Source organism: Ipomoea nil, unplaced genomic scaffold, assembly GCF_001879475.1.
Source record: "Ipomoea nil cultivar Tokyo-kokei standard unplaced genomic scaffold, Asagao_1.1 scaffold1421, whole genome shotgun sequence".
Taxonomy (NCBI): Eukaryota; Viridiplantae; Streptophyta; class Magnoliopsida; order Solanales; family Convolvulaceae; genus Ipomoea; species Ipomoea nil.
Window position 1 is genome coordinate 6,303,062 of NW_017617849.1, and position 26,997 is coordinate 6,330,058.

The 26,997-nt window shown below is 36.2% G+C and overlaps 5 protein-coding genes across 7 annotated transcripts; 4 read left to right on the forward strand and 1 right to left on the reverse strand.

The window, feature by feature from the left end:
* LOC109187955 (protease Do-like 10, mitochondrial) lies at positions 1 to 5,521 on the forward strand. Its single transcript, XM_019338395.1, has 8 exons — positions 1 to 599; positions 1,972 to 2,217; positions 2,460 to 2,655; positions 3,234 to 3,493; positions 3,940 to 4,067; positions 4,631 to 4,834; positions 4,922 to 4,972; positions 5,176 to 5,521. The coding sequence occupies exons 1-8, from the start codon at positions 155 to 157 to the stop codon at positions 5,416 to 5,418; spliced, it is 1,773 nt and encodes a 590-aa protein (XP_019193940.1). The 5' UTR covers positions 1 to 154; the 3' UTR covers positions 5,419 to 5,521.
* On the reverse strand, positions 5,471 to 26,469 carry LOC109187957. 3 transcript variants are annotated; one of them, XM_019338397.1, is made up of 14 exons: positions 26,310 to 26,468; positions 25,751 to 25,870; positions 25,546 to 25,596; positions 25,347 to 25,442; positions 25,194 to 25,274; positions 24,835 to 24,953; positions 24,616 to 24,717; positions 24,416 to 24,532; positions 24,236 to 24,304; positions 24,067 to 24,133; positions 23,845 to 23,898; positions 23,588 to 23,728; positions 23,457 to 23,516; positions 22,980 to 23,302 (listed from the first exon to the last, which is right to left on the reverse strand). In XM_019338397.1, exons 1-14 carry the CDS (start codon positions 26,322 to 26,324, stop codon positions 23,183 to 23,185), a joined length of 1,212 nt encoding a protein of 403 aa, XP_019193942.1. In that variant the 5' UTR covers positions 26,325 to 26,468; the 3' UTR covers positions 22,980 to 23,182. The 3 variants fall into 3 exon arrangements, with proteins under 3 accessions (XP_019193943.1, XP_019193942.1, XP_019193944.1); XM_019338398.1 differs by lacking the exons at positions 22,980 to 23,302; positions 23,457 to 23,516 and adding an exon at positions 5,471 to 5,547 and having other exon boundaries at positions 23,640 to 23,728; XM_019338399.1 differs by lacking the exons at positions 22,980 to 23,302; positions 23,457 to 23,516 and having other exon boundaries at positions 23,692 to 23,752; positions 26,310 to 26,469.
* LOC109187959 (biotin carboxyl carrier protein of acetyl-CoA carboxylase, chloroplastic) lies at positions 6,387 to 9,112 on the forward strand. The gene is made up of 7 exons (XM_019338400.1): positions 6,387 to 6,703; positions 7,456 to 7,509; positions 7,580 to 7,743; positions 7,828 to 8,149; positions 8,234 to 8,305; positions 8,723 to 8,788; positions 8,887 to 9,112. The coding sequence occupies exons 1-7, from the start codon at positions 6,533 to 6,535 to the stop codon at positions 8,908 to 8,910; spliced, it is 873 nt and encodes a 290-aa protein (XP_019193945.1). The 5' UTR covers positions 6,387 to 6,532; the 3' UTR covers positions 8,911 to 9,112.
* On the forward strand, positions 12,689 to 17,593 carry LOC109187956 (zinc finger CCCH domain-containing protein ZFN-like). Its single transcript, XM_019338396.1, has 7 exons — positions 12,689 to 13,136; positions 13,998 to 14,155; positions 14,700 to 14,762; positions 15,250 to 15,369; positions 15,719 to 15,991; positions 16,483 to 16,812; positions 17,086 to 17,593. Exons 1-7 carry the CDS (start codon positions 13,046 to 13,048, stop codon positions 17,281 to 17,283), a joined length of 1,233 nt encoding a protein of 410 aa, XP_019193941.1. The 5' UTR covers positions 12,689 to 13,045; the 3' UTR covers positions 17,284 to 17,593.
* Positions 19,500 to 20,647, forward strand: LOC109187960. The gene is made up of 2 exons (XM_019338401.1): positions 19,500 to 20,002; positions 20,124 to 20,647. The coding sequence occupies exons 1-2, from the start codon at positions 19,916 to 19,918 to the stop codon at positions 20,400 to 20,402; spliced, it is 366 nt and encodes a 121-aa protein (XP_019193946.1). The 5' UTR covers positions 19,500 to 19,915; the 3' UTR covers positions 20,403 to 20,647.
* Positions 26,470 to 26,997: the final 528 nt, after the last annotated feature.

Genomic DNA, 26,997 nt, shown 5'->3' on the forward strand with positions numbered 1-26,997 from the left:
ATCCAGGTCCGTTAGTTGGCCCGTTCAGGGCGCACCCTACGAATCACAGTATAATACTGCTTCCACATGTTTGGAAAAAATGGCGGCATACTAGCGGTAGCTCAAAAGCAGCCAGTCCAAAGCGCAAGCTTCAAGAGGTAGCTTCAGAAAAGCGATGCTGGGAACACGATCGGCCCTTCGTGTGGCACGAAGACTCTCAGCTGGCTACTTTCGCCGCCGCAACCCACTTTCCGCCGATCGGGTAGCCTCCGCTAGCAAAGTCCCCGCACGCTGTGACAGTGACAACTTCTATTACCATTCATTTCGCCCTTGTTCAGCAGACGGGTTCAAATACAGTTCCTCCGTATTATTTTCCACTGCGAGCACAAGCGCGGAAAATGGATTGGATGACAATAACTGCGGCGCCGCCGCGGATGGTGTTCAACTAATTAATTCGGAATCGCCGGCGGAGTCTCTTTCCACAACAAGCAGCATTTCGGATGCTTATTACGCGATTGAGCTCGCATTGGATTCTGTGGTTAAGATTTTCACCGTTTCCAGCAGTCCTAGCTACTTCCTACCTTGGCAGAATAAATCCCAGCGCGAATCTACCGGCTCTGGTTTGAATTTTTTAATGTCTTTTCCCGCTCCATTTTTAAACTTAATACACCTAGAGGTCCTAGACTAGACATACATATGCATCGAGACTTATCTGTATGCATTTGAAGCCTATGAGTAAACATGTTATGTTTAAGCAAATAGCATCTTTATATGTTTAGCTATAATATAAAGTAATTAGGATGCAATCTTTTCCTCACTTTTCCCCCTCAAAATTTCAGCTTTTCAAATCGGCTTTCAATCAAAGTATTTTTCCTTTAATTGTTTCCTGTTGAGGTGCTTGCAATTTGAATGTTACACTTGAAGTTAACTATGGCATAGCTGAACTTGGAATGCTGTATAATTTTGTAATGGAAAAGCTCCTTATCCCCCATTTGACCCAAAGCAATTTGTTAGAACTGCCAAAAAAGCAGAGGGGACCTCAGGTTTTAATCACCATTAATGCAAACAAAGAAACATCAGTTTCTTGATACAGCAGGTAGATGGAGTACTGGTTTATTGATCTTAGTAAGCGTGAACCAGGAGGAAGCATATAGAAAATTGGAATTAGACTCCAGTTTGTTTCTTTTTGAATATTCCCCAAGTAGCATTTAGAGTTGGAAATTTAATCCCAAGCTCATATATTTAAAGCTGATAAGTTTTGCTGAATTAGCTTTCAACCTTGTCAGATCCAAGCGGTAATCATTAATATGAGGTTGAAATGTGATTAATACTTCTCACTAGTCTGCCAAAGTCTATCACCTGTATTTATCCTTTGACTAGAGCCTAGAGGTTGCCAACGAGCCGTGATGTGATCCTCTCCCCTCTATCTACCAATAAAATCTTCTTTTGTTATTTAAGAAGAGTCGCTTTGAGGCAGTTATTTGTTCCAACGTAGGCTGCATTTCATATTCTCTTCAGAATTGGGGATGACCTGTGCTCACACACTTGTGAGATTGCTTCTCCATGAACATTTTGCCCTGCTATGTTGTAGGATGATTTTTGAAGGAAATGAGATAAGCTAATTAGCTAGATGACATGAATGCCATAGCCCATAGCCGTTGAGGATCATGCTTGAATATGCTAGTAGAAATTGTACTAAATTTCTCTGAAATCTAACTAAATCTTACTAGTTATGCTCAACAGATGCTATTTCCTTTTTTGTTTTTTGGTTCTCTGTTATATCCATATTATGTTGTCTGTGTTCAAAGTAAAATGTTTTCATGTGTAGGACTGTAGAATTATCATATGTTTGTATTGCATGACTAACATAAATGTCATATGCAAATCAAGTTTTATATTGTCATTTTTTCTTTTTGATTTTGAAAGTTCACTTGGTTATAGTTTTCTGATGTGAAGATCTTCTGAAGTCTTACACTTGTGTTATTCCCTTAGGCTTTGTTATTCCTGGAAGGAGGATCCTGACAAATGCTCACGTTGTGGCCGATCATACCTTTGTACTAGTAAGAAAGCATGGCTCTCCAACCAAGTATAAAGCTGAAGTCCAGGCAGTTGGCCATGAATGTGACTTGGCTATTCTAGTGGTTCAGAATGAAGAGTTCTGGGAGGGTACAAACTCTTTAGAGCTTGGAGACATTCCATTTCTTCAAGAAGGTGTTGCTGTAGTTGGTTATCCTCAAGGTAATATCATTCTATTTCAATCGATTAAAGGTAAAATGGAAGTTTTTCAGTTTTATGAACTTTGTTTGGGTACCCCACCCTCCACCCCAGTGGTCCAACAGTCAGCCTCTTACCTTGGATTATAACTTTGTGTGATTAATGAAATTCACTGCCTTTTTGTAAGTTTAGTACTCAGGCTAGGCATTTTGAACAAGTATGATCTTTCTAAACAACTATTTCAATTAAATTTTGCTTGGTTGTAGGGGGAGACAACATATCTGTCACAAAAGGTGTTGTCTCAAGGGTTGAACCTACACAATATGTACATGGTGCAAGTCAACTCTTGGCAATACAAATTGATGCAGCTATAAATCCTGGAAATAGTGGAGGGCCAGCAATCATGGGCAACAAAGTTGCTGGGGTTGCTTTCCAGAACCTCTCTGGTGCAGAGAATATTGGGTATAACTTGAGACTTAGTTCCATTTTTATTAAATTGAATTTGTGAGAACTCTCTTTAATTTACATCATGTCTTTTTGGAGGCTTAATAAGATACCGATGCACAAATAACAACCTGGACAACTTTTTTTTTTTTTTTTTTAATAACTACAAACAAATGTATCGTCTATTTTATTTAAAGATCATGCCATTTGTATGAAAAATAGAATTAGTATTCATTATATGTTATTTGTATCTTTATTTCTTAAATCTTAATTGTCATTTTGAATAAGTCCTATTATGAACTAAATTCCTTTATTTTAGTAGAATATTAATTAAAACCAGTGCCTTTTATCCTATTTCTTTCTATTCTCGGTTATTTTCTTCTCCAAAATGCTAACTTTAGCACAAAACTGATGAACTTGGCAAATTGATAGTTTACATTTCTTATAGCTGCAACTTTATGCACAGTAATCACATTGATTTTGAGTTCTCAATTATAGTTAAAGTCACTTAAGAGTTTGATGGGCTTGTTTGTCTGTTTTTTACAATTTTTTTTTTGTTTTTTTTTGTTTTTGTTTTTGTTCCTTGGATCTTTCAGTTACATAATTCCTGTCCCTGTAATAAGACATTTTATATCTGGAGTAGAAGAGAATGGAAGTTATGTTGGGTTTTGCTCTATGGGCTTGTCATGCCAACCTACAGAAAATTTGCAGCTTCGCGAATACTTTCAAATGGGTCCAGAGTTGACTGGGGTGCTTGTGAGCAAAATCAACCCACTTTCTGATGCTTATAAGGTGTTGAGAAAAGATGATATCATTCTCTCATTTGATGGCATACCTATAGCCAATGACGGAACAGGTAAGCTTTTTGGGCACTTCATATTTTGCATTTCCTCTTTTACTTTGAAAAAATTATGTATTTAAGAAAACATTGAAGTTTGGCCCTATTGGTACTCATCAATGGCATAGCCATGTGAAATGAAAGAGATGAGTTCTGGGGGAATGCCTGCACTGCCTTTGAATCAGCAATCTATCTAAATTGAATGTATTTAAATGTGTATGTTTTTTGGGCTCATTTAATTTTGAGGTTCTTTTCTGCAATTGAGTGACAAATAATTACATAACATACATGTTCCCTCAGGGTCATGGATAACAGGAATTTTTGAAGATTGCAGTATTGACCTGATGCTCTGCTTAAATATGTGCATAACTATATAAGTTCAGAAATATTGAGATTTATTACTCTTGCATTTGTTCCAATATTTTTTGGTTGTCTGAGTACTACTGATTGTCTGTGCTTTACAGTTCATTTTCGAAACAGAGAGCGAATAACATTTGATCACTTGGTTTCTATGAAGAAACCTAATGAAACTGCAGTACTCAAAGTACTGAGAAATGGTGAGAAGCATGAGTTTAGCATCAAACTTTTTCCAGTAAGTTGTTCATTCTGATTATTTGCTTTTTGCAGGCTATATTTTAAAATACTGTGCTTTTTAACCAGCAAAGTGTCTGTGGAAGTATGGTTTAATGTGATTGGATAGCATGTCTCAACCATTAGTATTGGCTCTGAGATTGCAAATTGACAATATCTCCTTGGACACTTTTTTGTTCAAGTTCTGGTGTGTTATAACATTTGAAAAAAACCTATTGCAACTAGATGTACTAATATGGAGCAAAAACAAAAAATAATAATATTAATCTCTAAATGCCCTTAATGGTGGACAAAAGGGAGAACATAGGATTAAAAACAATTGTGATCTTTAGAAGTTAATGGAAAATCACAATAACTTTAAACCACCAACACATGAAATATTTTGGTGTAACCAATAACACTTGGTTTAGGCTTCAAACACAATAATGCTAAATAGTGAATACACTACAGGTGTAATATTTAGTAATACTGTACCTTTTTAAGCCTTGCATAGTTGCGTTATATCAACATTGCTGGAAGTATTGAATGAAGAGTTTGCTGTAACTACTGTTAATATTTATGCAGCTGAAACCCCTTGTTCCGGTTCATCAATTTGATAAGCTTCCCAGTTTTTTCATTTTTGCTGGTCTTGTCTTCATTCCTTTAACTCAACCATACCTTCATGAGTATGGAGAAGACTGGTACAATACCTCACCTCGGCGGTTGTGTGAAAGAGCACTCAGGAAACTTCCAACAAAACCTGGAGAACAACTTGTTATTCTTTCTCAGGTATTTTTAGCTTTCACTCCTTTCTAACCTTATACTTCCTGTGGTAGCTTTATTCTCTGTTTAACATGACTAATTGACTTAATGTAGGTCTTGTTAGATGATATTAATACTGGGTATGAGCGTCTTGCAGAATTGCAGGTAATATAGTCTCTCCCCCAACCCTTATTCCTCTTTTCTTTCTCTTGTTTTTTGCATTGTTTCTGAGTGTAGGCATCTGATACAGTAGTCATTGTTCTTTTGCATTTAATCTTTATCCCATTCACAGCCCAGGTTTCTGGTCACTGCGTTTTTTTTTTTTTTTTTGCTTCAAAATAGTTGAAACTATTTGGTATGCAATGCAGGTCAATAAGGTTAATGGTGTTGAAGTTGAGAATTTGAAACACTTACGCAAGCTTGTGGAGGATAATAGCAAAGAGAGAATAAGGTTCGATCTGGATGATGAGAGGGTGATTGTTTTGAACTACGATTTGGCAAAAGTAGCCACTTCCCGTATACTAAAACGCCATAGAATACCTTATGCTATGTCTAGTGATCTTATCAATGATGAATGTGCACCTGCACTTGAGTTGGCTTGCTCAAACTGATTTTTCTTCAAACTTCTATTCTTTCTTACTGAAATTTTGTATTTTAAAAACTCACCATTTCAGTTATTAAATCTTAGAATATAATCTCTATGCATTGGCTGAAGTCGTTCTTGAATATTTGTTGACCTCCTTAAGTTCTGAAGAGAAGAAATTCTAGATTTTCTGCCTAAGTTCAGTAAACTTGTCCGTCAAAATTTGGATTCTAGCTTGTCTAGTAGCAAAGAACTTTTATGGATAGCGCAGCACCGGAGAGATGATTCTTTTGAGCTCTTGATAGTAAATAGAGAATCTATTCTCTGTTGCTTTTGTTTATTTCAAGTGGCAGGGGAGAAATGCTGAATGTTTCCGGCTATAAGGCTTAAATCTATGTTCCAAGGCTTTGATAGAGTTATAGCTAGCTCAATTGGTCTATGGACCAATACTGTGAAGCTCTTGACTAATCAGACATGATTGAAAAATTTGATCAAATATGGAGCACTCGATTAATCAGACATAATTGAAAAGTCTGATCAACGAATCTACTTTTACTGAGTAGATGAAGTTAGGTTTGACTTGTACTAATTTGCTATCAAACTAGTTAGCTATAATCCTTTGGTGCTATTTGATGAAATTGCCCTAAATTAACTAACCCTAACTTATTGATCGTTTTTTATTTGCTACTTTACAATTTACATCCCTGCCTATAATAATACTGTTCTATAATTATGGTATATATTTTATCTTTGTTTTTGTTCTCTCTATTTTGTAACATAATATAACTCTAAATCTGCTTGCTCTATCAACCTTTACCCACTTCTCAACTATTTGACATTACTAAATATACTAAATACCCAGATTGTTGAAATTTGACGTATTTCTTGGATAGTACGGACAATCATTTTTTTGCTTTATCCTAAAGGACGCTGTGCCACCGGAAACGACATCGTTTCTTTTATCTCAAGTCTCTCAAGGTCTGAAAGCCTGCTCCGCTCTGTCTTGTTTCTGTTCCTCTTCCAATTGGATTTCATAAATCATAACCTCCCTCTATCCGACACCTGTCTCTCTCGGATGATCGAATTTCTCGGAGGAAATATCCCTTCTCTTTTTCTGTATTTCTGTTGAAGCTCTTTGCCAAATGGCTACTTCCGTCGGAGCTACCGCTGCAGCCGCCGCCACTACCTCAGCTTCTGCGGCGACGGCGACGAGAAATGTTCTGAACTCATCAAAATGTTTGCCTCTCTTCCGCCACCACTACTCGCAATCTCATCCCAAGCTCAAGCTCAAGCTCCGGTTCTCCTCTTCTAAGGTATCCATCTCTCGACTCCTCCCCCACCCCTGCATAGCATTTCATGCGTTGTACTTGTATACTTAATTAGTTAATACTTGTATGGTTTAAGATGCGCAATTCTGGTTAAATGCTTGAACCGCCTTCTATTTTTTGTTATTTATTTATTGATTTGCGCGTTTATATATGTATGTATGGTGGTCTTCCATGCATGCAGGATCTCTTTTTGTTCTGTAGAACAAAACATTAATTACTTATTTTTGTGTTCCTTTGGTTTTACGAAAAATGAACTGAGAATTGTTGCAAGCAGAAATAGGAATGAGAATATCGTTCCGGTTAAACTCTTGAATTTACTGAGGAAAGGAAAAGCTTAATGTGAAAGCAGGAACAAAGAAATTACTGGAATTAAAATTGGTGATTTGTTACTTGTTAGTATGCTAGAGGAAAATTCTGTTATAATTATAAAGAGTAGCTGAGAATAATCTTTCTCTGTTCGGATTGTGAAGTTTCTGATGGAACAAAAGAACAGGAAAATGAAAGATGAAAATATACTACTTGGATTGCATAAACAGAAATGCTTATTCCATTCAGGATAATGGAAGAAAATTAAATTTGGAACATGTAATCTGTTCCTTGATTCCGTTTCAGTGTTTGTATTTGGGAACTGGTATTCTCTTACTGTTATGATTCAAATCTATATTTCATTTGTGAGATAAAATCGATGGCACTATTGCTTTGAGAAGTGTGTGATGATTTCAATCTCCCTCGGGCAGGATTTGCATTCCAACTGGAATCACTCTGTTGTAGCAAAAGCACAATTGAATAAGGTAAGTTCCCTTTCGCGGATTTTGTTAGAGGAAATTTCAGAATTTCTTCATGGATGTGCTTTTTCTTAAGGTTTCTGTGGATGGATCATCAAATGCTGCACCTGGTACTCCTCCGGAGCCTGAAGTATCATCGGCATCCAATGATGTCAAGCTCTCGAGTGAGACTTCGCCTGCAGTTTTGGCCTCTGAAGAGTCGATAGCTGAGTTCCTAAGCCAAGTTTCAACTCTTGTCAAGTATTCATGCATAACCTTTTGATACTTTTATCATCTCCACACAATTATCCGAGTAGTAATAATTTAATGTTCTATATTTTGAAGGCTAGTTGATTCCAGAGATATTGCGGAGCTCAAGTTGAAACAACTTGACTGTGAACTGATAATCCGTAAAAAGGAGGCCTTGCAACCACCATCTGCTGCTCCTCCTCCTCATACTCCGCCAGTCCAGTCACACTACATGCCAGCTATACAACCCAGTGCACTCCCTTCATCTGTACCAGCACCTCCTCCAGTTCCAGGCCCAGCCCAGGCACCTCTCCCTCAAAAAACCAAGCCATCTGAGTCATCTTTGCCTCCACTGAAATGCCCCATGGCAGGAACTTTCTATCGAAGTCCAGGACCCAGTGAACCACCATTTGTGAAGGTAGTATTTCTATTCTTCTTCTTCTCTCTCTTTCTACACACACACACACCTGAAATTCTTGGCATGAATGGAATTTTAATGCAGGTTGGAGACAAAGTACAGAAGGGACAAGTTTTGTGCATTATTGAAGCCATGAAATTGATGAATGAAATTGAAGTAAGCATTCTTTTCTTATTCTAGCATCATAAATTTATAGCTTATTCGTGGGCAAACTTATTTTGTGGCCTTGATCAAGAACTCAAAACCTCATGATATTACAGTGCTTTAATGTTTGATCCTCTTCCCTTGAGGGTATGTGTAAACAATGCACTCTATCCCCTTCATAAACATCCTCCCCGCATTATCAACATGTTTTGCCCGATCTGTGTCCGAGACCTCAAATTTTTTTCTTCTCTTTTGGTGTTACACAGTCCAATGGTCTCTGTATTTGCATAACTACACCTCTTTTAGCAGCATGATTTAGTGTTGCACTAGTTCTTCAAGATGATTGGTGATGTCAATTTGCTTTTCTGTGACTATACCCTTTCAATGTCTGTGATTTCTTAACCTTAAAAAAAATACACTTCTCTCCAGGCTGATCAATCGGGAACAATAGTTGAGATCCTTGCTGAGGATGGCAAGCCCGTCAGCGTTGATACTGTGAGTTTTCTCATTAACATTTGATTCATTTTCTGTACTCTCCTTTTTCCTTCAAATCCTTTTATAAGCTCTCCAATATCTCAAATTTCTATCCTCAGCCACTCTTTGTGATCAAGCCGTAGTGATGCTTGAAGAGATCCAGAACATTAAGTAGGGACTAATATGGTAATGTTATGATATGCGGCACTATCTGTAGTTGGAATACTATGTTTTCTCGAGTGAAACTGATCTTGAGTTATGTTTATCAACAAAACGGTAATTTTATGACACTTCCTTTCTCATTTTGGATACTCACCTTTAATCTGTTGCAGTATTTTTTGGTCATTCCTGAAAGTTGGTGTATTTATGCTGGTTTCAAACTTTCAGATTCTTACATATGAGCAAGCATTGGGCAGTTGTGCCTATACTGTTTTCATTGCTGATATCCACTAGTACCTACCTATGCTGTTTTTATGTCAAAGGACACTGCTATATGCACTCGCTAAGGTAACAAGTTCTTACAAGTGGTCATTAACTTATTGTCCGGTTACATTTATACAGCAGTACAGTACTATAGTACTAGGTTCTACAAAATTTGATCTAATTGAATAGTGTGTGCAAGGTAGTGCAAATCTTCTGAACTAAATTTTAGATCGATTAGTTAGGACCTATACACTCACTCTTCTCCCTCAATTGCAATTATGGGTGAGTAAATAAAGTTACCGATTTAGTAACTGATTACTAATAATCGAATTGACTGAAATTTTCAATATTCCGTTAGTTATCAGTTGTGATACATGAAGTTCAAAAAATTTCGGTTATTTCGGTTGGTTATTGGTCGGTTATAATTATGTTGATGATTAAAAATTCAATAGGCATTTAAATGTAGAAATATGCAATGAATGATTATTGGTTATGAAGTTAAAAGATGTTAGGTGTTTTAGTCCTTTGGTCGGGTACAACTCTATTAACATTCTTTTAGTTATTAACTAAAAACCTACCAAAATTGATCGTTGCATACCCTTGCAATATTCATGAGCACATTTATTATAGATAAAGTTTTAGAAGTATTTTAGTATAAATAAGTTAGAAAGTTCTAGTCAACACCTTCTTATTCAAGCTTGTTGCATATGATCTTCTTAGTTTTTTTTTTTTTTTTTTTTTGAGAAAATATGATTTTCTTAGTAGTTTACATTTTTTTTTTTTTTGGTGTAATTTGTAGGCTATTACATATAAACAAGGTTTATTCCGTGCACACATTTAAGTATACACTATAAATTTTTTCGTCATTAAAAAAAAAAAAATCCTAAAAAGTGAATACGAATATGACAAGATCAAAGATTAATACGGAGTAAGTACTTAGCCTTAATTAAAAAAAAATAAAAAGTTCAATCGACAACAATCACTGAAACAGTAGCTGAAACTTGAAGTTAATTGTTTATCATTCTCGGTGAGTCGGTGACTAGTGGAGCAATGTGCTAAAACCTCTTCTGGTATGCATTTGTACTGATTGGTGAAGGCAAAACAGGAAAATAAATCCTTTGTGGGTCTTTTTGGAGTGAAGTTTATTACTACACACTTTTAGATAGTAACTATATATTTCTATCACGTGGGATTGTCTCACACAATACTTATTTTATATGTAATAATATTTTGAGAGTACCTAATGTTTGATAACATACATAATAAAATTTCACAAACTATGCTGAATGATTTGTATTATTATGAACCTATTTCCAAAATAGCCATAGAGGATTTTAGTACAAAGACTTTCTACCGTGAAGGTTGCAACTTGCAACTAATGAGGCGCATTAATTTATCATTTATGAACTGATGGGGATAGCTCCTACAAATTTAATTCATTTTTTTTTAGTACTATTGACTCTGTTACAATATACTCCATAATATCTGTCCATATATATTTTCTTAATCTATTGAAACACAAAGAGTTACTGTCCCATTGAAATTCAAACTTGTGACCTAAAAGTATTATATTTTTTCATTAAAAGTATTATAATTTTCATTGTAAGTAATGTTGGTATGTGTTTGTTACTTACAAGAAAAAATGTATGGAGTAATACTTATGGAGAAAAATATAATACTTTATTACTTTTAAATCAAAATGTAAAAGTATTACATTTTTTTCAAAAGTATTATACTTCTCCATATAAATAATACACTTTATTCCTAATTAGTATTATATTTTTATATTTTTTTTAACCTATCTTACATATAAAAATCTTTAAAACGGTTTCGCACAAGTTTTTGCCATCAAATTATAATGAGTTAATACCCAAAATCGTTCTCGACTATAGTGGTTTTTCTCAATTTCGTCCTAAACGACTTTGGTGACCTAATATCGTCCCAGACTTTTATGTTTCGCTCAATTTCGTCCCATACTTTTGTGTTTTTACTCAATTTAGTCCCTCATTTGTTATTCTATCCATTTGGTGTTAAATAAATAGACAATTAAGTAATTTTAATATTGGCATCTCTTTACTCATAGACATGTGAACTGCGAAATCCCTTTTTTTTTTTTTTTTTTTTACGAATTAGTCCCAGAATTACTCCTAAAACTGCAAATATAAAATTTGATTTGCAGGTCCGGGAGTAATTCTGGGTGTAATTCGTACAAGAAAGAGGAATTTCGCACTTCACAAGTTGAAAGTAAAGAGAGATCAATATTGACATTACTGAATTGTCCCTAAATTTAACACCAATTTGACGGAATAACAAATGGAGGACTAAATTGAGCGAAACACAAAAGTCTGGGACGATACTAGGTCACCAAAGTCGTTTAGGATGAAATTGAGAAAAACCACTATAGTCGAGGACGATTTTGGGTATTAACTCAAATTATAATTAAGGACACTGAAAACATGAATAATATTAGATGACACTCAAGGCCTCAACTACTCAAACAAAATATTATGCTCAAAGTGTCACTATTTGAGTAATCATTAACCAAAATCAGGTCTCTTATTTGATATTATAACTAATCAATTGTATCATTTTAGACGTAATTTGTCCCGTTTAAGGCATAAGATTCATTCCTGACAAATATTGCTCTGTCTAATTATATATATTATTATAACACTCAACTTTTTTATTTCTTACTTTTACCATGAAAGCAACTATTTGTTCACCAATTTTTTCCCACCTATAAAAAAAACATGATATGTCATATTGTTACAGTCAGTCAGTCACACATTTATAAGTTATTTTAATTTATTAAGAGCAGTGTTATACATGTTCCAACTTTATTTTTTGATGTATCAATTAATAAATAATTTTAAAATTGATTCATTTAATATATATATATATATATATATATATATTGTAGATGTTACAATTAATAAAATTTTAAAATGATCAATAATATACCACTAATATGTGATACATATCATTAGAAATAATTGAATTAGTAACTTTTAGATACGAGAATTAAACTTTATTTACTTAGAAACTCAAAAGAAGTAACTTGTATTAAAAATATTTTTTTTTAATGTTAATAAGAATAAAATTTGTAACATTATAGTTCGAGAATCTTATTTCATCTGTTTGGTTAACTCTTTGGAGTAATAGAGTCCCAATAACAATTTATGATTGGATGGGCTGCTGGGAGCTAATGATATTGCGAAAGCGGGAACGGGGCAGTGGTAGGTTAAGAATCACGCCCGCGAGTGGGGAAGACAAGAGGCGTCGGTTGGAGATTAAAAGCGGGTGAAAGCTTCTTCTCTTTCCCCTCAAAAAATTAAATCCCTAATTAAATTTAACGAAATACTTCATTTTTACTTTGAATATAATTCTCAGACTGGAACTGTCGAAATTCGAACCCAGTAAACTAAATTCGTGCCGTAAACCCCAAAAAAAAAAAAAAAAAAAAAAAGAGCTTCCTCTCTCTCTGTCTGGGAGTGGGCGGCTTTTATTCGCTCCTTTTTCTCTCCTTCTCTCTCTTCCTATCTCTCTCTCTCCCTCTGTTATTTGTGTGGAGAAGAGAGAACGCTACTTTTCTTCCACTCCGATTTTAATTTTTTTTAATAAAAATAATAATTTCATTTCGGTTCATTATTTTTATCCCTCTCCCGAGCTGCTGCCGCATTTTTGATCGGGGGTTGGGAAGGGCAACAGCGGGCCTTTGGTCTCTCGGAATCAATGGGAATTCTGGAGGGACGGCGGTGCTGCTGCTGATGGAAGAAGCACCACCGCACTCTCATCCTCCTCCTCCTCCTCCGCATCATCATCATCGTCTCCTTCTTCTTCTTCTTCTTCTTCCACATGATGGATTTTGAAGCCGCCGCCGGAATTTCTGCTTCCATGGCCTCCGTCACCGAAGGTCCTTCCTCTCTGTCTCCGCCCCTCGCCCAAGGTCCGCCTTTCTCTCTCTACGCGTCTCCTCTCTTTAAGGGAGGATCAGCGATGAAGTCGATGCCACTGTTGCGTTTTCTTTTCTTTTGTTTTTTTAATTAACACCGATAAAAGTATAAAAAAAAGTGGGAATTTTTTTATTTTTTTTACTGCTGGGTTATTTTTCGGTATTTGATCCCCCGTTCTCTCTCTCTATCTCTCTTCTTTCCAAAATAAGTATTATCTAGAAATCGGCGTTCCTTTTCTCTTTACTCTGTGCACGAGCAATGATTGCCCTAATGTGCTTAATAAAATTTGAATTTTATTTTAGATTGTAGTTGATCATATGAAGTTTTCGTTTTGCTATCACAATGGGGGAGCATAAAGTAAAGGGAAGCAGTGGTAACGTCATGTGGAAGAGTAATTTGAAGACGAGCCATGAATGGCTTTGTCGATACATTATCAGGCTTTTCACGTTTTTTGGGATTTCTGTAATTTATAGGGACATAAATTCTCATCAAGACATCAACTTGGTTGAAATAGTTCTGCAAGTTTTTAACTTTTATGGAAGAAGGAAAAGAGGACCTGGGTGCTTGGTGCTTTTCAGTTTTTGAAATTTTAGTGCTTTGCTGTTGGAAATTGAATTAAATTTATCGTATTTATGTTGAGTTTTATTTTCTCTAAAGCTCTTGCATATAGGTAAGGATTTTGGTTCTTGTCTTCTTGAATTCAAATGATGTGAAATTGCATATCTTTAGAAATTTATGGAAATTTGGGGCAAGAAATTTATGGAAATTGTAGTTATTTAATTTGAATATCAGTTTGGAGTACATTACTATACTATTTAATGCTGCAATTAATTACTGACTTGTTACTATTTCAGAAACACTGTGGCAACTGAGTTTGAGATCAATGGAGACAATGGAGTCTGGGACATATCCAGTACGTGATGGTGAACCAGATTGTTCTTACTACATCAGAACTGGTCTTTGTAGATTTGGAGCATCTTGTCGATTTAACCATCCATCTAACAGGAAACTGGTAAGAGCAATGTTTCTGAAATACTAAATGCAAAAATAGATAAGAAAAGGGTACCCAGTAAAATGCACTTTTCATTTGCAATACTGTCATGTTTTAGAGTTTGGACTTTGGAGGAGTTCTAGAGAGAGAGAGAGAGAGAAGAAGAAAATAAGACATAGATAATAGATTTACAGCTTTTGGCCCTGATTTTGGAGTGGTAATGGGTTCTTGATGAAACCGAGCTTACATAATAAAACACAGGAGTCATATTAGATGGACATGCATAATAGATCTTGTTGATTTTTTGAACAAGTTGGATGGAATGGACATACCAATTTAACATCTGCTGAATAGGTACATTTTTCCCTTAGGCGTGTGTCTGCCATGCAAAATTCAATTTCAAGCTTCACTAGTGTTCATGCAAACATGTAGCATTCTTTTTATGCCTTTGACTTGTGTCTAATTGTTGGTATTCATGGACTCATTTAGATCTTGCTTCTACATATTCTTGTGTTCTTTCATTTCTATGTCAGGAATTTATAGACTTAGAAAGTTTAACTTGTAGGCAATTGCTGCGGCAAGGATGAAAGGTGAGTATCCAGAACGAGTAGGGCAGCCAGAATGCCAGGTAAGAAAGCCAAATTTATGTGTCTGTGCCTTTAGGAGAAGATTGCTTAATGGAGTAATATCCAATCCATCTCTCACTTATCCATGACGTGAAATCTGGAACCATCCATCTTTGTTTTTAATCTACATATTGATGACATATATTTCATAATGATAAGTGGTCAAATTCTCTAATCTCGTGACTGGAGAGAAACTCTTCCCCAATTCTTTCCCCTTCCAGTCATGACTAGATTATTCTCATATGTGTGTGTATGTGTGTGTGTATATATATATATATATATATATAAATATATATATATATTTGTCATAAGATCTTAGTGTTTACAACTTTGTTTATAATCTATACCATGGATTTACTAATGCCAAAAGTGCATTCGTTGTAGCCGTGGCCCCATAACATTCTTCTTTTGCTGGGGCCCATGTTTCAATGAGTTTTTTTCATCTATTATTTTCAAATTGTGAATGAATTATTTTGAATTATTGATCAGTACTACTTGAAGACGGGAGCTTGCAAGTTTGGGGCCACCTGCAAGTTTCACCATCCTAGAGATAAGGCTGGGATTGCTGGAAGAGTTGCTCTAAATGTCTTGGGCTATCCACTTCGCCCGGTATTGCCTTCTATTTCCTCCGTTAAATACAGTTGGCCTTCTATTAACATAAAGCCTATTTTTTCATGACAGACTATGGGGGTGATGGATTAATTTTAAAGCATATCATTTGCTATTAATTTGTTCTAGAACATATTTCAGCTTACCTCTCAGTTTGAACTCATTTTCATTACTTTCTGATGATGACTACCAATCATATGAAACCCCATTGCCCTTTTGAAGTTAGTGTGTGAAGTTTGTGCTGTGAATATGATATGTGATATAGGTCAAGGATACCATTGCCCTTTTGACAGATATTTATGCTTGAACAGATAAGTATTGTAATATAATCATTTGTTCATTGTCTCAGAATGACATTGAATGCCCCTATTATATGAGAACTGGACAATGCAAGTTTGGGAGCACTTGTAAATTTCACCATCCTCAACCATCTAATATGATGGTCCCTCTACGTGGTTCTCCTGCTTATCCTCCCGTCCATTCTCCAACTACTCCTGGTCAGCTATCATATCCCTTGTCAAGAGCTTCTTTTATTACCAATCCACGTTGGCAAGGTCCTTCAAGTTACACACCCCTGATTGTTCCTCAAGGGGTAGTATCAGTTCCAGGATTTGCATACAGTGTGAGCTTCACAATGGCATTTTGCTAAGTAGTTCAATGTTTTCCGTTTTTGTATGCAAATGTGTGTGTTTTGCTTAAATATCTGCTGAGTCAATATTTTTATATCTGTTGTCATTCAGAGCCTCAAAAAAATGACTGAGATAACACACTATATTTTCTTCATTAAAATAATGCAGAATAACAGAGATAAAAGTTCAGATGCTGATTTTGTGCTTTAGGATTTGATCTATAGCTAACGTTACGTAATATATTTATTGGATACCGAATTAAACAACTAGGTAGAATAGCATCCACGTGGTAGACATGTGAGGGAAGATGAATTCTCTATGAATTATGTGGAAGAAAAAGAAAAGAGGACCCCATATGGATTGTATTCTGAAAATGGTTAATTTTCTTGCATGACATGCATTTGATGAGATTTTGTTAACTTGGGACATGGAAACATTACAGGAATATCCTAGACTCTGATTCTTTTTTAGGACTCCTTTCCAGGGACAACTTGGTTCAGTTTCATCCCCTGAGAGCCAACAGCTGACAGTAGGAAATAGTCAGGCTTATGGATTGTCTCGTTCCAGTGAGGTGGCAAACGTGGGATCTCAAGGGATGAATCCTTCTTATCGTGCTGGTACATTACCTATGGGGTATTATGCATTGCAGAGAGAGAACGTCTTCCCTGAACGACCAGGTCAGCCAGAATGCCAATTCTACATGAAGACTGGGGATTGCAAGTTTGGTGCTGTTTGTAAATTCCATCATCCGAGGGAAAGATTGATTCCTCCTCCTGATTCTTTGTTGAGTCCAATTGGACTTCCTCTACGCCCAGTGAGTTAATCTCCAATTTTCTCTATATTATTTGGCATGAATCTCATATCTAACTGGATACAACTTAAAGCATTAGTACTTCTATCTGAGAATAAGTGTAGGTGCATGTAGCCGTTAGGATGAAGATAGTTGTTAATTATTTGGCTTAATAATATTGGCATCATGATAAAAAAAAGTATTCAATACTTGTTTTGCTCTTCATGTTGATTTTCTTTCAAATAATGAAGCTAGCCAAGTAGAAACAACTTTAATTTCCTTATCTATGCTTTGTAGGGAGAACCATTATGTGCTTTTTATTCCCGGTATGGGATATGCAAGTTTGGTCCAAGTTGCAAGTTTGATCACCCAATGGGAGTTTTCACCTACAATATCTCACCATCATCTACAACTAACGCTCCTACTGTTCGGCATTTCTTGGGTTCTTCATCAGGAACTGGTACTTTGACTTTGTCTTCAGAAGGTGCTTGTTGAGGCAAGTTCCACGGAGCCCAGGTGACTGTCATTCTCAAAAGTGAGACAGATGCCATCTGGTGGTAATAACATTGACACAGAAGGATGATCTTCCTCTTGGTTACAGCCAGTATCAGTGTCTTCGAACTCCTTTAGAATTAATAACAGTTGCCTGTAAATTCATTTCCATTGTTGGAGATGTACATAATTCTATTAAAGCCATTCTGTGCTGATAATGCATTCACTTGACAATGTTGATGTAGAGCTTCACTTTGGTGCCCTGAATAAATCTCCACATATGTTATTGCACTTTTTGAAGTTAACCATGAAATATTCTGTTCCCAGAGCCATTTTTCTACTCTTTGTGAATCAATTCTGTCCCAGTCCCCAGCAGCCCAGCTTGATACCAATGCCTGCTCTCATTCAATCTTCTTCCTTTTGTTTTTTCTTGGTGTGATCTCTTTTGATCTCCGTTTTGCTTTGTCTAATTCTTCTTTTGGAAGACAGATTTTTATCTTTGCAGGAGTCATCAAGGGGAGATCCTGGTGACTACAGCAGTCAAAAGAACAGACGAGCTCTCTGATTCACTGCGGGAGAGATTAAATGGCCCACTCCTTAACACTATGGTATTGTCAAGAGGTAATTTTAACTGTGAAGTTGTTCTTCTTTTCTTTCTTTCTTTCTTTCGTAATGGCCTCTGATTAGAGTCACTTGTGATTAAGCAGACTATCTATTGAACATTGTTGCTTTAGACCGTAAAAAGCTGCTCAACTTTTAAAAACTCCCTTTAACTGGTTGGCTGTAAAATATTGAACTATTGCTGTATAAAGCTTTTTCTTGAAAATCCCCAACTCTCCCTGCCATAAAGATTAAAGAAGCCTCCATTGTGAACATAGGAAACAAGCAACTATTCTTTTTCTCCCATAGTATCTATGATTTGATATTTCACTGCATTTGCAGCTGAGAATCTTCATTCTTTAAGCCACCACTACTAACACATAATGTCTTCTGCGCTCACCTTATTGCTTTCTATGTTCACCTTATTGCTCGTGCATTATTATGCAAGATCTAGAGAATTTATATAATCAAGATAAAGCTCGATCTCTTCTTAGAAATGTACGACTCTTAACACTTTATCAGCTAATACTTTGCATGCCACTTTTTATCATCACTTGAGACTACTGACTTCTGATTTATCATGAGATTTATCATTTTTTTTTTTTGAAAACATGAGATTTATCAATCTTAATAACTTCAGAATTGAAGGCAGAGATATAAGCAGTTATGGTTGCTACATGGGAGATCTTGGGACAAGATGCACAACATATGGAATGATATTGTTTTATGTGTATACAGTGAACTAAAGTTGTATAGCAATTCTGTAGGATAATGAGTACAAAATGAGTAGTAATATCACTAACAGCCAAATTCCATCATGCCTACATGTTTGTCTAGTTACTGAGATCTGACTCTATGCAAATTTGTTTGTCCATTTCTATATTACTGTTTGCTTTATACTTGAGAAAAGTTTTCTGTGTATTTCAACTCTTTGTTCCCCACACTTCTGTATATACATTAAGATTATTTTATATAATTGTCGGCTGCGTTTGGATGGTTAGAAAATATGGATATGGGAATAGGGTAAAAAGAATATCTGTGTTTGATGGTTAAAATTGGAGTTAAATCATGGTGACTTAGCGGTTCCTTGAGTAGAAAGATAATGCTGGATGCTTATAGTGATGTTAAAATTCACATATTACGACTCTCAAGATTTGATCTTGCATTGTTAGGTGCAATCTTTCACTCATGAACTAATTGAGTTACTCGTGAGAGTAGGGGTAATAAGATTCCTTCTGAGATATAATGTAAGATTACGAGAGAAATATTGAAAAGCAATGTAAGAGTACTTAATAGATGTAACCTCACATCCCTTACCCCAAATATACTTCCTGGAACGGGTTAATGAAATCACACCAAATATACTTTCAGAAACGGGTTAATGAAATCTATAAACCTCACATCCCTTATACCAAATATACTTTTAGAGACGGGTTATAAAATTACAAACCTCACGTCCCTTACACTTCCAGAGACGGGTTCATGAAATCTATAATATAATTTGACAAATATTTAATGAAAGTATGAGTTGGAAATATAATTTGGTGGGGAAAAACAATAGTATTTACGTAGACCACGTGTCGGAGTAGTTGATTCCAAGTTAAGTAGAGAACCAACCCAACCCATAATGTAATGACGTTCACTCTCACTCTCACTCTCACTCACTGAGTTACTGTGGCACCCACTTTATATAATTTGGTTTCACTTTCTTCTTCCCCTCCCCATTGTATATTCTGCATTATTATTGCTACCATTAAAATAAGTTTTTTTTTTTTTTTCCAAAATCCAAATTCACCAAGTTGTTGACACTTGAATGCCATTAAAGCACAGCCCCCCACACACCCACTTTATATATCTTTAGATTGGAATCAACAAGAAATCAGGCACCCACATTTTCAAGATTTGGGGGAAGAAGATTTGTAGGCCTAAAGCCCAAACACCCACTGTTTCCTCCACCACCACCACCGTCCACCACCGCTAGCTGAAAGGGAAAGAGAGAAAAAGATAAAAAGGAAAGAAATTCAAAAGCACAAAAATGTCTCCTACTGCCAGTAGTAGGGTTCTCTCCTCCCTTCTATTCATCCTGCTATTCATTACTTCCCATGGAACCATAGACTCTCCGGTGAGTGTTCTGGGCACTGGGCAGTGTACCCTTTCATCCCTTTTTTTTATTTTTTCTCTAGATTTGATTTTCTTGGCTTTTTTCCCAGGCTTATGTCCGTTTTCTTGGTGTGGGTTTTTAGGCAAACGTGTCGGCGGCGCCGGAAAATGAAGGGTGGGTGCCGCTTCTCGAGCCGGGGAAGGCGGAGAAGATGGCGGTGATGCTGAATGACACCCGGAGGAAGCTCGGCAGCTTCCAGATTTGCGCCCTCTGCACCTGCTGCGGCGGCGGCGGCGGCGGAAAAGGCTACTGCCTCCCAACCCCCTGCTGCTATGCCATCAACTGCAACATCCCAAACAGGCCCTTTGGCTTCTGCTCTTTCACTCCCAAGACCTGTAATTGCTTTGGATGCCATCTCTAGAAGCAGAAAAAAAAGTACTGTATCTATCTTCTTTAATGCTCCCTATTTGATTAAGGAAAAAAAAAAAAGGAAATTAATTTAGTTACTAGTAAATCTGATTGTGTTGAGTGTGTGAAAGGAGTAGGAATATCTGTTCTAGATTATTTGTTTATTTCTTGTCTATAATTGTTTTGGGGACAGGAGAGGACAGGACAGCTATTTCCAGTTAATTTTTTGCTGCTACTTAGTCCTTGTTTTAGTGTTAATTTATGTGGTTGTTCTGGAAGTAGTAGAACCAAGAACTAGGTTGTTTTTGAGCTTTGAGTGTGAGATAAGAAAGCTTGTCTCTCATAATGAAAGCTTAGTTGGGTTAATTATATCATTATATTTCCTTTAAATTCTTCTATATATTAGTGATTGATGATGTTTGGCTTGTGAGGATGTTTTGCAGGTATACTTATTACAGGGATTAAGATATAACATTATTTGTTTACAGAGATACTTATTACAGGGATTAAGAATAGCATTATTTGTTTACAGAGATACTTAGTACAGGGATTAAGATAATATTATTTGTTTGAATGTTTGGATCATCAATTATTTGTTTACACTTGAGTCTGACAATGGGTAGGTGTGTGCATATGACTATAATGCTGGGGCCATATTTTATAATGAACAAATGATATTGCCACCCTGCTGCTATTTAGCCTTTTGCATTGTGTGTTTGTACCCTTTGGCCCTTTTGTCTAGTGTTTTGACTAATTCTTGGATTAGATTTCGACTTTTTTGTGCCCCTTTCATATGCTCTTCAACGTTTATCCGGTTCTTCGTTGGGCTAGGTTGACTATAGTGAGAACTGAGATGGTTTTGCGTGCTTCCCTCACGCAATGGAAAGGGCTCGTGTTTCGAGATCCTCTTGCTTTTCTGCAACTAAATCGAGTCTAGGCCAATCTTATGGTCTCTGGTGTCTGGAGGCATAGTTGAACTGGTTGACCAATTTAAAGAAAGTTAAGAGTTCTGTTCATAGTTCAGCTCCTATAGAATTAGCCTTGTGAGTACCCCGTGGCCGTTGAGGAACATTATGCGACTTATTAGTTATCTCCACCATGCCTCGAGAGCGAGCAGGGGTAGGTGGGGCCCTCCGGTCTAGGGTGCAATCCTTTCCGGAGGCGTGAGGTCTACAAGGTTTGGTTTGGTGTGTATTTATGTTGAAGAGGTGAGATGGTTATGTATGGAAATTGATTTGGTTGTCCTGATAAATAAGGCACAGCCCCTACAGATCTCTTGCTGGTGCCCACCCTAGAATGGCGGATTAGAGAGGGAAGTAGGGGGGAAAGAACCTTCATTATCTTGACCAATGGCAATAAATAAATTAGATGAGACTTTATGGGATGACAAGTGAATTATGAATGGTAGCCACCCTAACAATTATGGAGGGGTGGAAGTAGGTCAGGGCAATGAAGCCAAGCTACCATTTTGTTACAACAATAATGTTGTGATGTTATACTTTGCTTTATTGACTTCATGATAGAGTGGCAATTCATTGCATTGTAACTACCTTTGAAGTTACAAAGGTCAATAAGTTTGTTTTTTACCACAAACTCGAGAGTGTCTCCACCTGGTCTTGCACTAGAACTTTGATATACTTTATAGCCTTAGAGCATCTCCATTTGTGTATTTTGGTGAGATTTTGGAACAGTAAAATCCAAAGATGAAGCGTTTAGACAAATGGGAAACAAAGCTTTTCATGATTTTTTTTCTCTTGCAACACCTTAAGATTTTGCAGAGATAAAAATTTAAAAAAAAAAACAAACAAACAAACAAAAAAACAAAAAGAAAAGCAAAATAGGCTCTTGCAGCGCAATTTGCAGCCCAGCGGGTGTATGTTTCCCACGTGCCCACTGGGGCAGCTCAGAGTGGCTATTATTTTCTTTTTCCTAATCACACCTACCAAAACTTTTCAAAAATTACACCAAAATCCACTATTGAGTAAAGGACTCGAATTTGTTTTAAGCGTTTGTACATTAGTGTTCACAACCGGACAAATTCATATTGGATTTGAGCCCATACATGGCAACTGGACAAAGTAACGACTAGCAAAACAAACTATTACTTTTATATTTTGAATTAGGCAACCAATTAAATTGTACCTCAAAGTCAATTTTCATTACATAAATCTATGTTGTCTTGTTGGAACATAGACAAATGCTTCCTTCAACAATCTACAAGTCAATGTTTACTTTGGAATTTCACATTGAATGAATGATACTATAATTTAGAGTGTGATACAATATGAACAAGATTGTGTTTATGGGAGTGGGACTGTAGGAGTGGGGGTGGGGATGTACAAATCAGATCTCAAATTACAAATAGTGTTGGGGAATCTCTTTGACCTAAAATCTCATTTTCTTTTGGGATGACAATGTCCAAACAACCCATGTGCTCATAGAGGACAAGCCAGGAAGATGATGATGATGGAAGCTATAGTCATCTTCTCTCTTTATATCTTGTGATTTTTTTTATTTTGTTTTTTTTTTTTGGAAGATCATTCAAGAATTTGCACGTGACCAGTACAATGCAAAAACCCTATAGAATGGCTACTCACAACAAATACTTTCTCATTTTCTAATTTCCACAATCATTTATGCCAACACCCCTACCTTTATACTAATCATCCTACTCCTAGGAAAAGGATTAAGAATCTTAAAAATAAAGAGCTAATATGCTTTTGAAACGCCCTATTTTGTTCTTTACTTCATAAAATATATGATGTTTTTGAAATACCTATTTTGTTCTTTACTTCATATAATAATATACGATGTATCATTCGGATACTTATCTATCCAACATTTATCCATCTCAGCAGCCTTCTTCCATCGCCTCTTGAACACCTTGTATTCATTATAAGACTGTCTTCTCACCTACAACATCATCTTAATTGTCAAAAGGATTGTTTAGCACTCTCCATATTGTCTTTTTTTATCAGATCTTTGATGCCAAACTGAATAAGCTGATAGTTGGAGTGCACATTTATGTTTATATATTATATATATATGGTCAGAAAGAGAGACTTACTTCGACTCTGAAGTCAATTGAGTGGGATGTGGTTGTTCTTGTTCTTGTTTTTGTTGTCGCCTGCAATTGAAGATATTATGTAGGCTTATTATCCGTTTAGACTTTTAGAATTTGCATAACTTGTTTCTGACCTCGTTGTTCTTGTTCTTGTTCTTGTTCTTGTTTTCTGATGATTGTTTGAACTTTTTTCCTGACGGCTCTCCTAACGTTGGAAGCCCATAATGCACGAGGTACTCCGCATCAACAACACCAATCTTGACCGTTCGATCTCCCTAAGAAACAAGGAACAAAGACACCTACTTATACACTACTGTCAATCTGTCAGCCATAACCACCTTTCTGGTTCCTAGGAGAAAACAAACTGAGAGGATCATGAGTTTTGAATCACCTGTGCACAATGACCAAGTTGCATGTCCAATCCCCAAGCATGGATCAAATCATTCTGTTACAATCAAAAAAAAGGGAGAAAACTATAGTGATTGTCAGACTACTAGAATAAGAACATGGAATGGAAGTGTTTTCAATTCTGGGGTGCATTTACTAACGGGAGAAATTCTCGATTTTTTTTTTTTGGTGAAATGGAACCATAAATGGGAAATAAAGGGAAAACCTGGATCATATACCATACACAGCGCCATGCCGCCTTGGAAAATACGGGAGCCATCACTTCAATAAACCTGCAAAGATTGTTCTTTCGATTCTGAGTGAGAGAATTTGCAGCAGAAAAGAGTTCAGTTCAAGAAACTATACAGAGCTGTTTCTGCATATAAATTCTGTACCCAGTGCAAGGGGGAGTCATACTACTTCTGTTGCACAGAATGCCCTTGTCCCCAAGCTTATAAGTCCTCCTGCAATGGCGATTAGCATTAAGTATGAACACCATTATATTGCAGCAGATTAAAGCTCTGGAACACACCAATACAGAAAAATCTTCTTTGTGACAAAAACACAAACACTACCTGTGCACCTTTGATCTCCTTCCTCGCGCTGTAATCTGATGATGCACCTCTGATTTTCCAGGATCCAATGCCGGCTGTGAAATCTCAAGCCCTTCATTTTTCACAATGGACATATAACTACACGCCACATACAAGATCCATCATCAGAAACCGCCAAAAAAAAAAAAAAAAACCATTTAAAGAACTTGCAATATGCATACTTTTCTGGGTTGAAGTTTTCAACTCCAAGGTCTTCATCCCATACAAAAACGTATCCATATGCTGCAACTATATCTGGATGTAAGAACCTCTTTGCAAACCACCTGAATAATAATTGTGTAATAACAACATAATAATACTATGTTAAAAATATTTGTCTATATATAACTCAACTATCAGTTTAGACTTTTAGTTAAAACGCATCAGTCAATTCGACATACCATTTGGTTTGGTTGAGAGCTGAAATGTGTATCACAATATTGCTCCATTTAAAGTCCTTCCATTCATCAACAATGCCATCATAATGGAAAATCATTACTGTGAAATTATATGAAAGGAACTGCAATTCCATACAGAGAAAGCATCATAACTATGAACTATAAATAATGTCAAAAAAATGATAACCAGAAAGTTGTAAGTTCATGGCCTAATGGCCTTCTTAGTTTGAGTCGATCAGTTATGACATTTTTTATGTCCTCTCAACTAAAAGCTTAAGCTGATAGTTGGAATGCACATTTATGTTTATATATATTATATGCTCAACAGTTATCACCCAAAATTTTAAATTTGAAAGCTTCACCTTTTGCACCATCTTGTCCACTTTTTCTTTCTGCTTGATCCCAGCTGCAACTGCAAACAGGTTTCCAGCATGCTCTAATTCCTGTGATGCAAAGAAGTTGCAATAATGAGATGTAGTTTTGCACATTGGTGGAGACAGATAAGATTATGGTACCTTTGGAGAACCCCAGAGCGGCCGCCTTTCCAGGTTAGAATCCTTGGCAACAATGCCTTCTGGCAATGACTCACTTCCAGGAGGTCTGCATGTATTCTAAACCAGATGTGACAAATTATCAAACACTTACTACTTGGGCTACTCAACAGGACCCAAAACTTGTGCAGAAAATTAGGGCAAATTATATTGAAGAACAAACCTGACATGAATCTACATCCTCCTTGTCCTCCTTTCTCCATCTCATAAGTTTCTGCACATAAATTAAACAACAATTCCAACCAAACTTACAAAAAAATACAACATTTCTGCACTTCTCCAACCAGACTGTTGACTCGGTAACCACAAATTAAAGGTTCCAAATTCGTCTTCCAGTAGGAGCGTCGTATATTATTGGCCTTTCTTACCTCCTTACGAATTTGAATAGATGAACTCCCTATGAAGAGCAGCAGAAAGAAGAGAGAAGCTGCAGGAAAAAGCAGGCATATAATCGACCTCCCCCTCTTCTGGTCTCTCACTATAGACGCCTGTTTTCAGGTTAATTACCAACAAAAACATATTAAATTAAATCAAATTCAAATGAAAGAGTAAGTCTGTTTAGAAATGCAGACATTCCCCAGAATCTATCATCAGAGGTTACGTTAATCCTAGAACAAATCAACGCCATTATATCAGCAAACAAAACACCATTTAGGATCCTAAAACTGCGCTATACAAGCATATATATATATATATATATATATATATATATATATATATGTACATATATATTCTGCATGGCCATTATTATATTCTATTCTATAACAGGAAAAAACATTAATAATTAGAAACCCGATTCAAGAAGCTAGGCAAGAACATTGCATGGATGCAATGAATATATACATATATATATATATATATATATATATATATATACACCATGGCTGCTCGACATATATACGTAAGAGAGAGAAACAAATGGCTTACAAATGAGTTTTTCATGTTCTGACGAAGATGATAGATCAAATACCAGTGTGCGTATTGTATCCTATGTCGAGACAATAATCTCTGGGGGGAATGTTTTATTTATTTTTATTTTTTTAAGATTTATGAATTGTTTTGGGTATAGGGGAAGTGATGAGTGAGAGGGGAAGAAGTCAGTGGCGCGAAGACTACGGCGACGACATTGAACGGTTTAAGGAATTAAGTGCGTGGAAATTAAAGAGGCATCTTCCTGTCGCCTGCAACTCCCTTCTTTTCCGTCCCGGTTACTGTAACGTTAAATCCTCCTTCCTTAACGGAGTATAATAAATAAATCAAGTAAATTAAAACATAAACACAACAGTTTTGAGAAAACAATTATGAGACATTCTTCTTTTCCCAAAAGTTGAATCCACAATTTCAAAGATCTCCTACATTCTAGCTCGATATAATATCTGTGAGGATGTAAATTATGGTAGGTCGATGATTCAATGACTCAATAGACATGGCTAAATGTCGATGCACACAATGAATGTGTTCACTTTGGACATAAACTCCACACTGTCGCGGTTGAAATTCAAACTTTTATCTTTTCTCTCAAATACTGCCTACTAAACTAGTGAGTTAAACTCATACGGACAAACTATAGACATTCTTGTCTTCTAGTAGTTGTGTAATAACCATCTTCGATTTT

Excerpts from the sequence above, each read along its gene's own strand:
- LOC109187955 (XM_019338395.1), top strand. The coding sequence starts at position 155 with ATGCTGGGAACACGATCGGCCCTTCGTGTGGCACGAAGACTCTCAGCT. Across the intron at positions 2,656-3,233 it reads TCTGGTGCAGAGAATATTGG|TTACATAATTCCTGTCCCTG; the intron begins GTATAACTTGAG and ends TGGATCTTTCAG. Across the intron at positions 4,835-4,921 it reads AACTTGTTATTCTTTCTCAG|GTCTTGTTAGATGATATTAA; the intron begins GTATTTTTAGCT and ends GACTTAATGTAG.
- LOC109187959 (XM_019338400.1), top strand. The coding sequence starts at position 6,533 with ATGGCTACTTCCGTCGGAGCTACCGCTGCAGCCGCCGCCACTACCTCA. Across the intron at positions 7,744-7,827 it reads CAAGTTTCAACTCTTGTCAA|GCTAGTTGATTCCAGAGATA; the intron begins GTATTCATGCAT and ends TATATTTTGAAG. Across the intron at positions 8,789-8,886 it reads AGCCCGTCAGCGTTGATACT|CCACTCTTTGTGATCAAGCC; the intron begins GTGAGTTTTCTC and ends TTCTATCCTCAG.
- LOC109187956 (XM_019338396.1), top strand. The coding sequence starts at position 13,046 with ATGATGGATTTTGAAGCCGCCGCCGGAATTTCTGCTTCCATGGCCTCC. Across the intron at positions 13,137-13,997 it reads GTCTCCGCCCCTCGCCCAAG|AAACACTGTGGCAACTGAGT; the intron begins GTCCGCCTTTCT and ends TTACTATTTCAG. Across the intron at positions 16,813-17,085 it reads TTGGACTTCCTCTACGCCCA|GGAGAACCATTATGTGCTTT; the intron begins GTGAGTTAATCT and ends TATGCTTTGTAG.
- LOC109187960 (XM_019338401.1), top strand. The coding sequence starts at position 19,916 with ATGTCTCCTACTGCCAGTAGTAGGGTTCTCTCCTCCCTTCTATTCATC. Across the intron at positions 20,003-20,123 it reads ATGGAACCATAGACTCTCCG|GCAAACGTGTCGGCGGCGCC; the intron begins GTGAGTGTTCTG and ends GTGGGTTTTTAG.
- LOC109187957 (XM_019338397.1), bottom strand. Across the intron at positions 23,899-24,066 it reads GTGTATGGTATATGATCCAG|AATGATTTGATCCATGCTTG; the intron begins GTTTTCCCTTTA and ends TGATTGTAACAG. Across the intron at positions 23,729-23,844 it reads AACTTGGTCATTGTGCACAG|GGAGATCGAACGGTCAAGAT; the intron begins GTGATTCAAAAC and ends CTTGTTTCTTAG.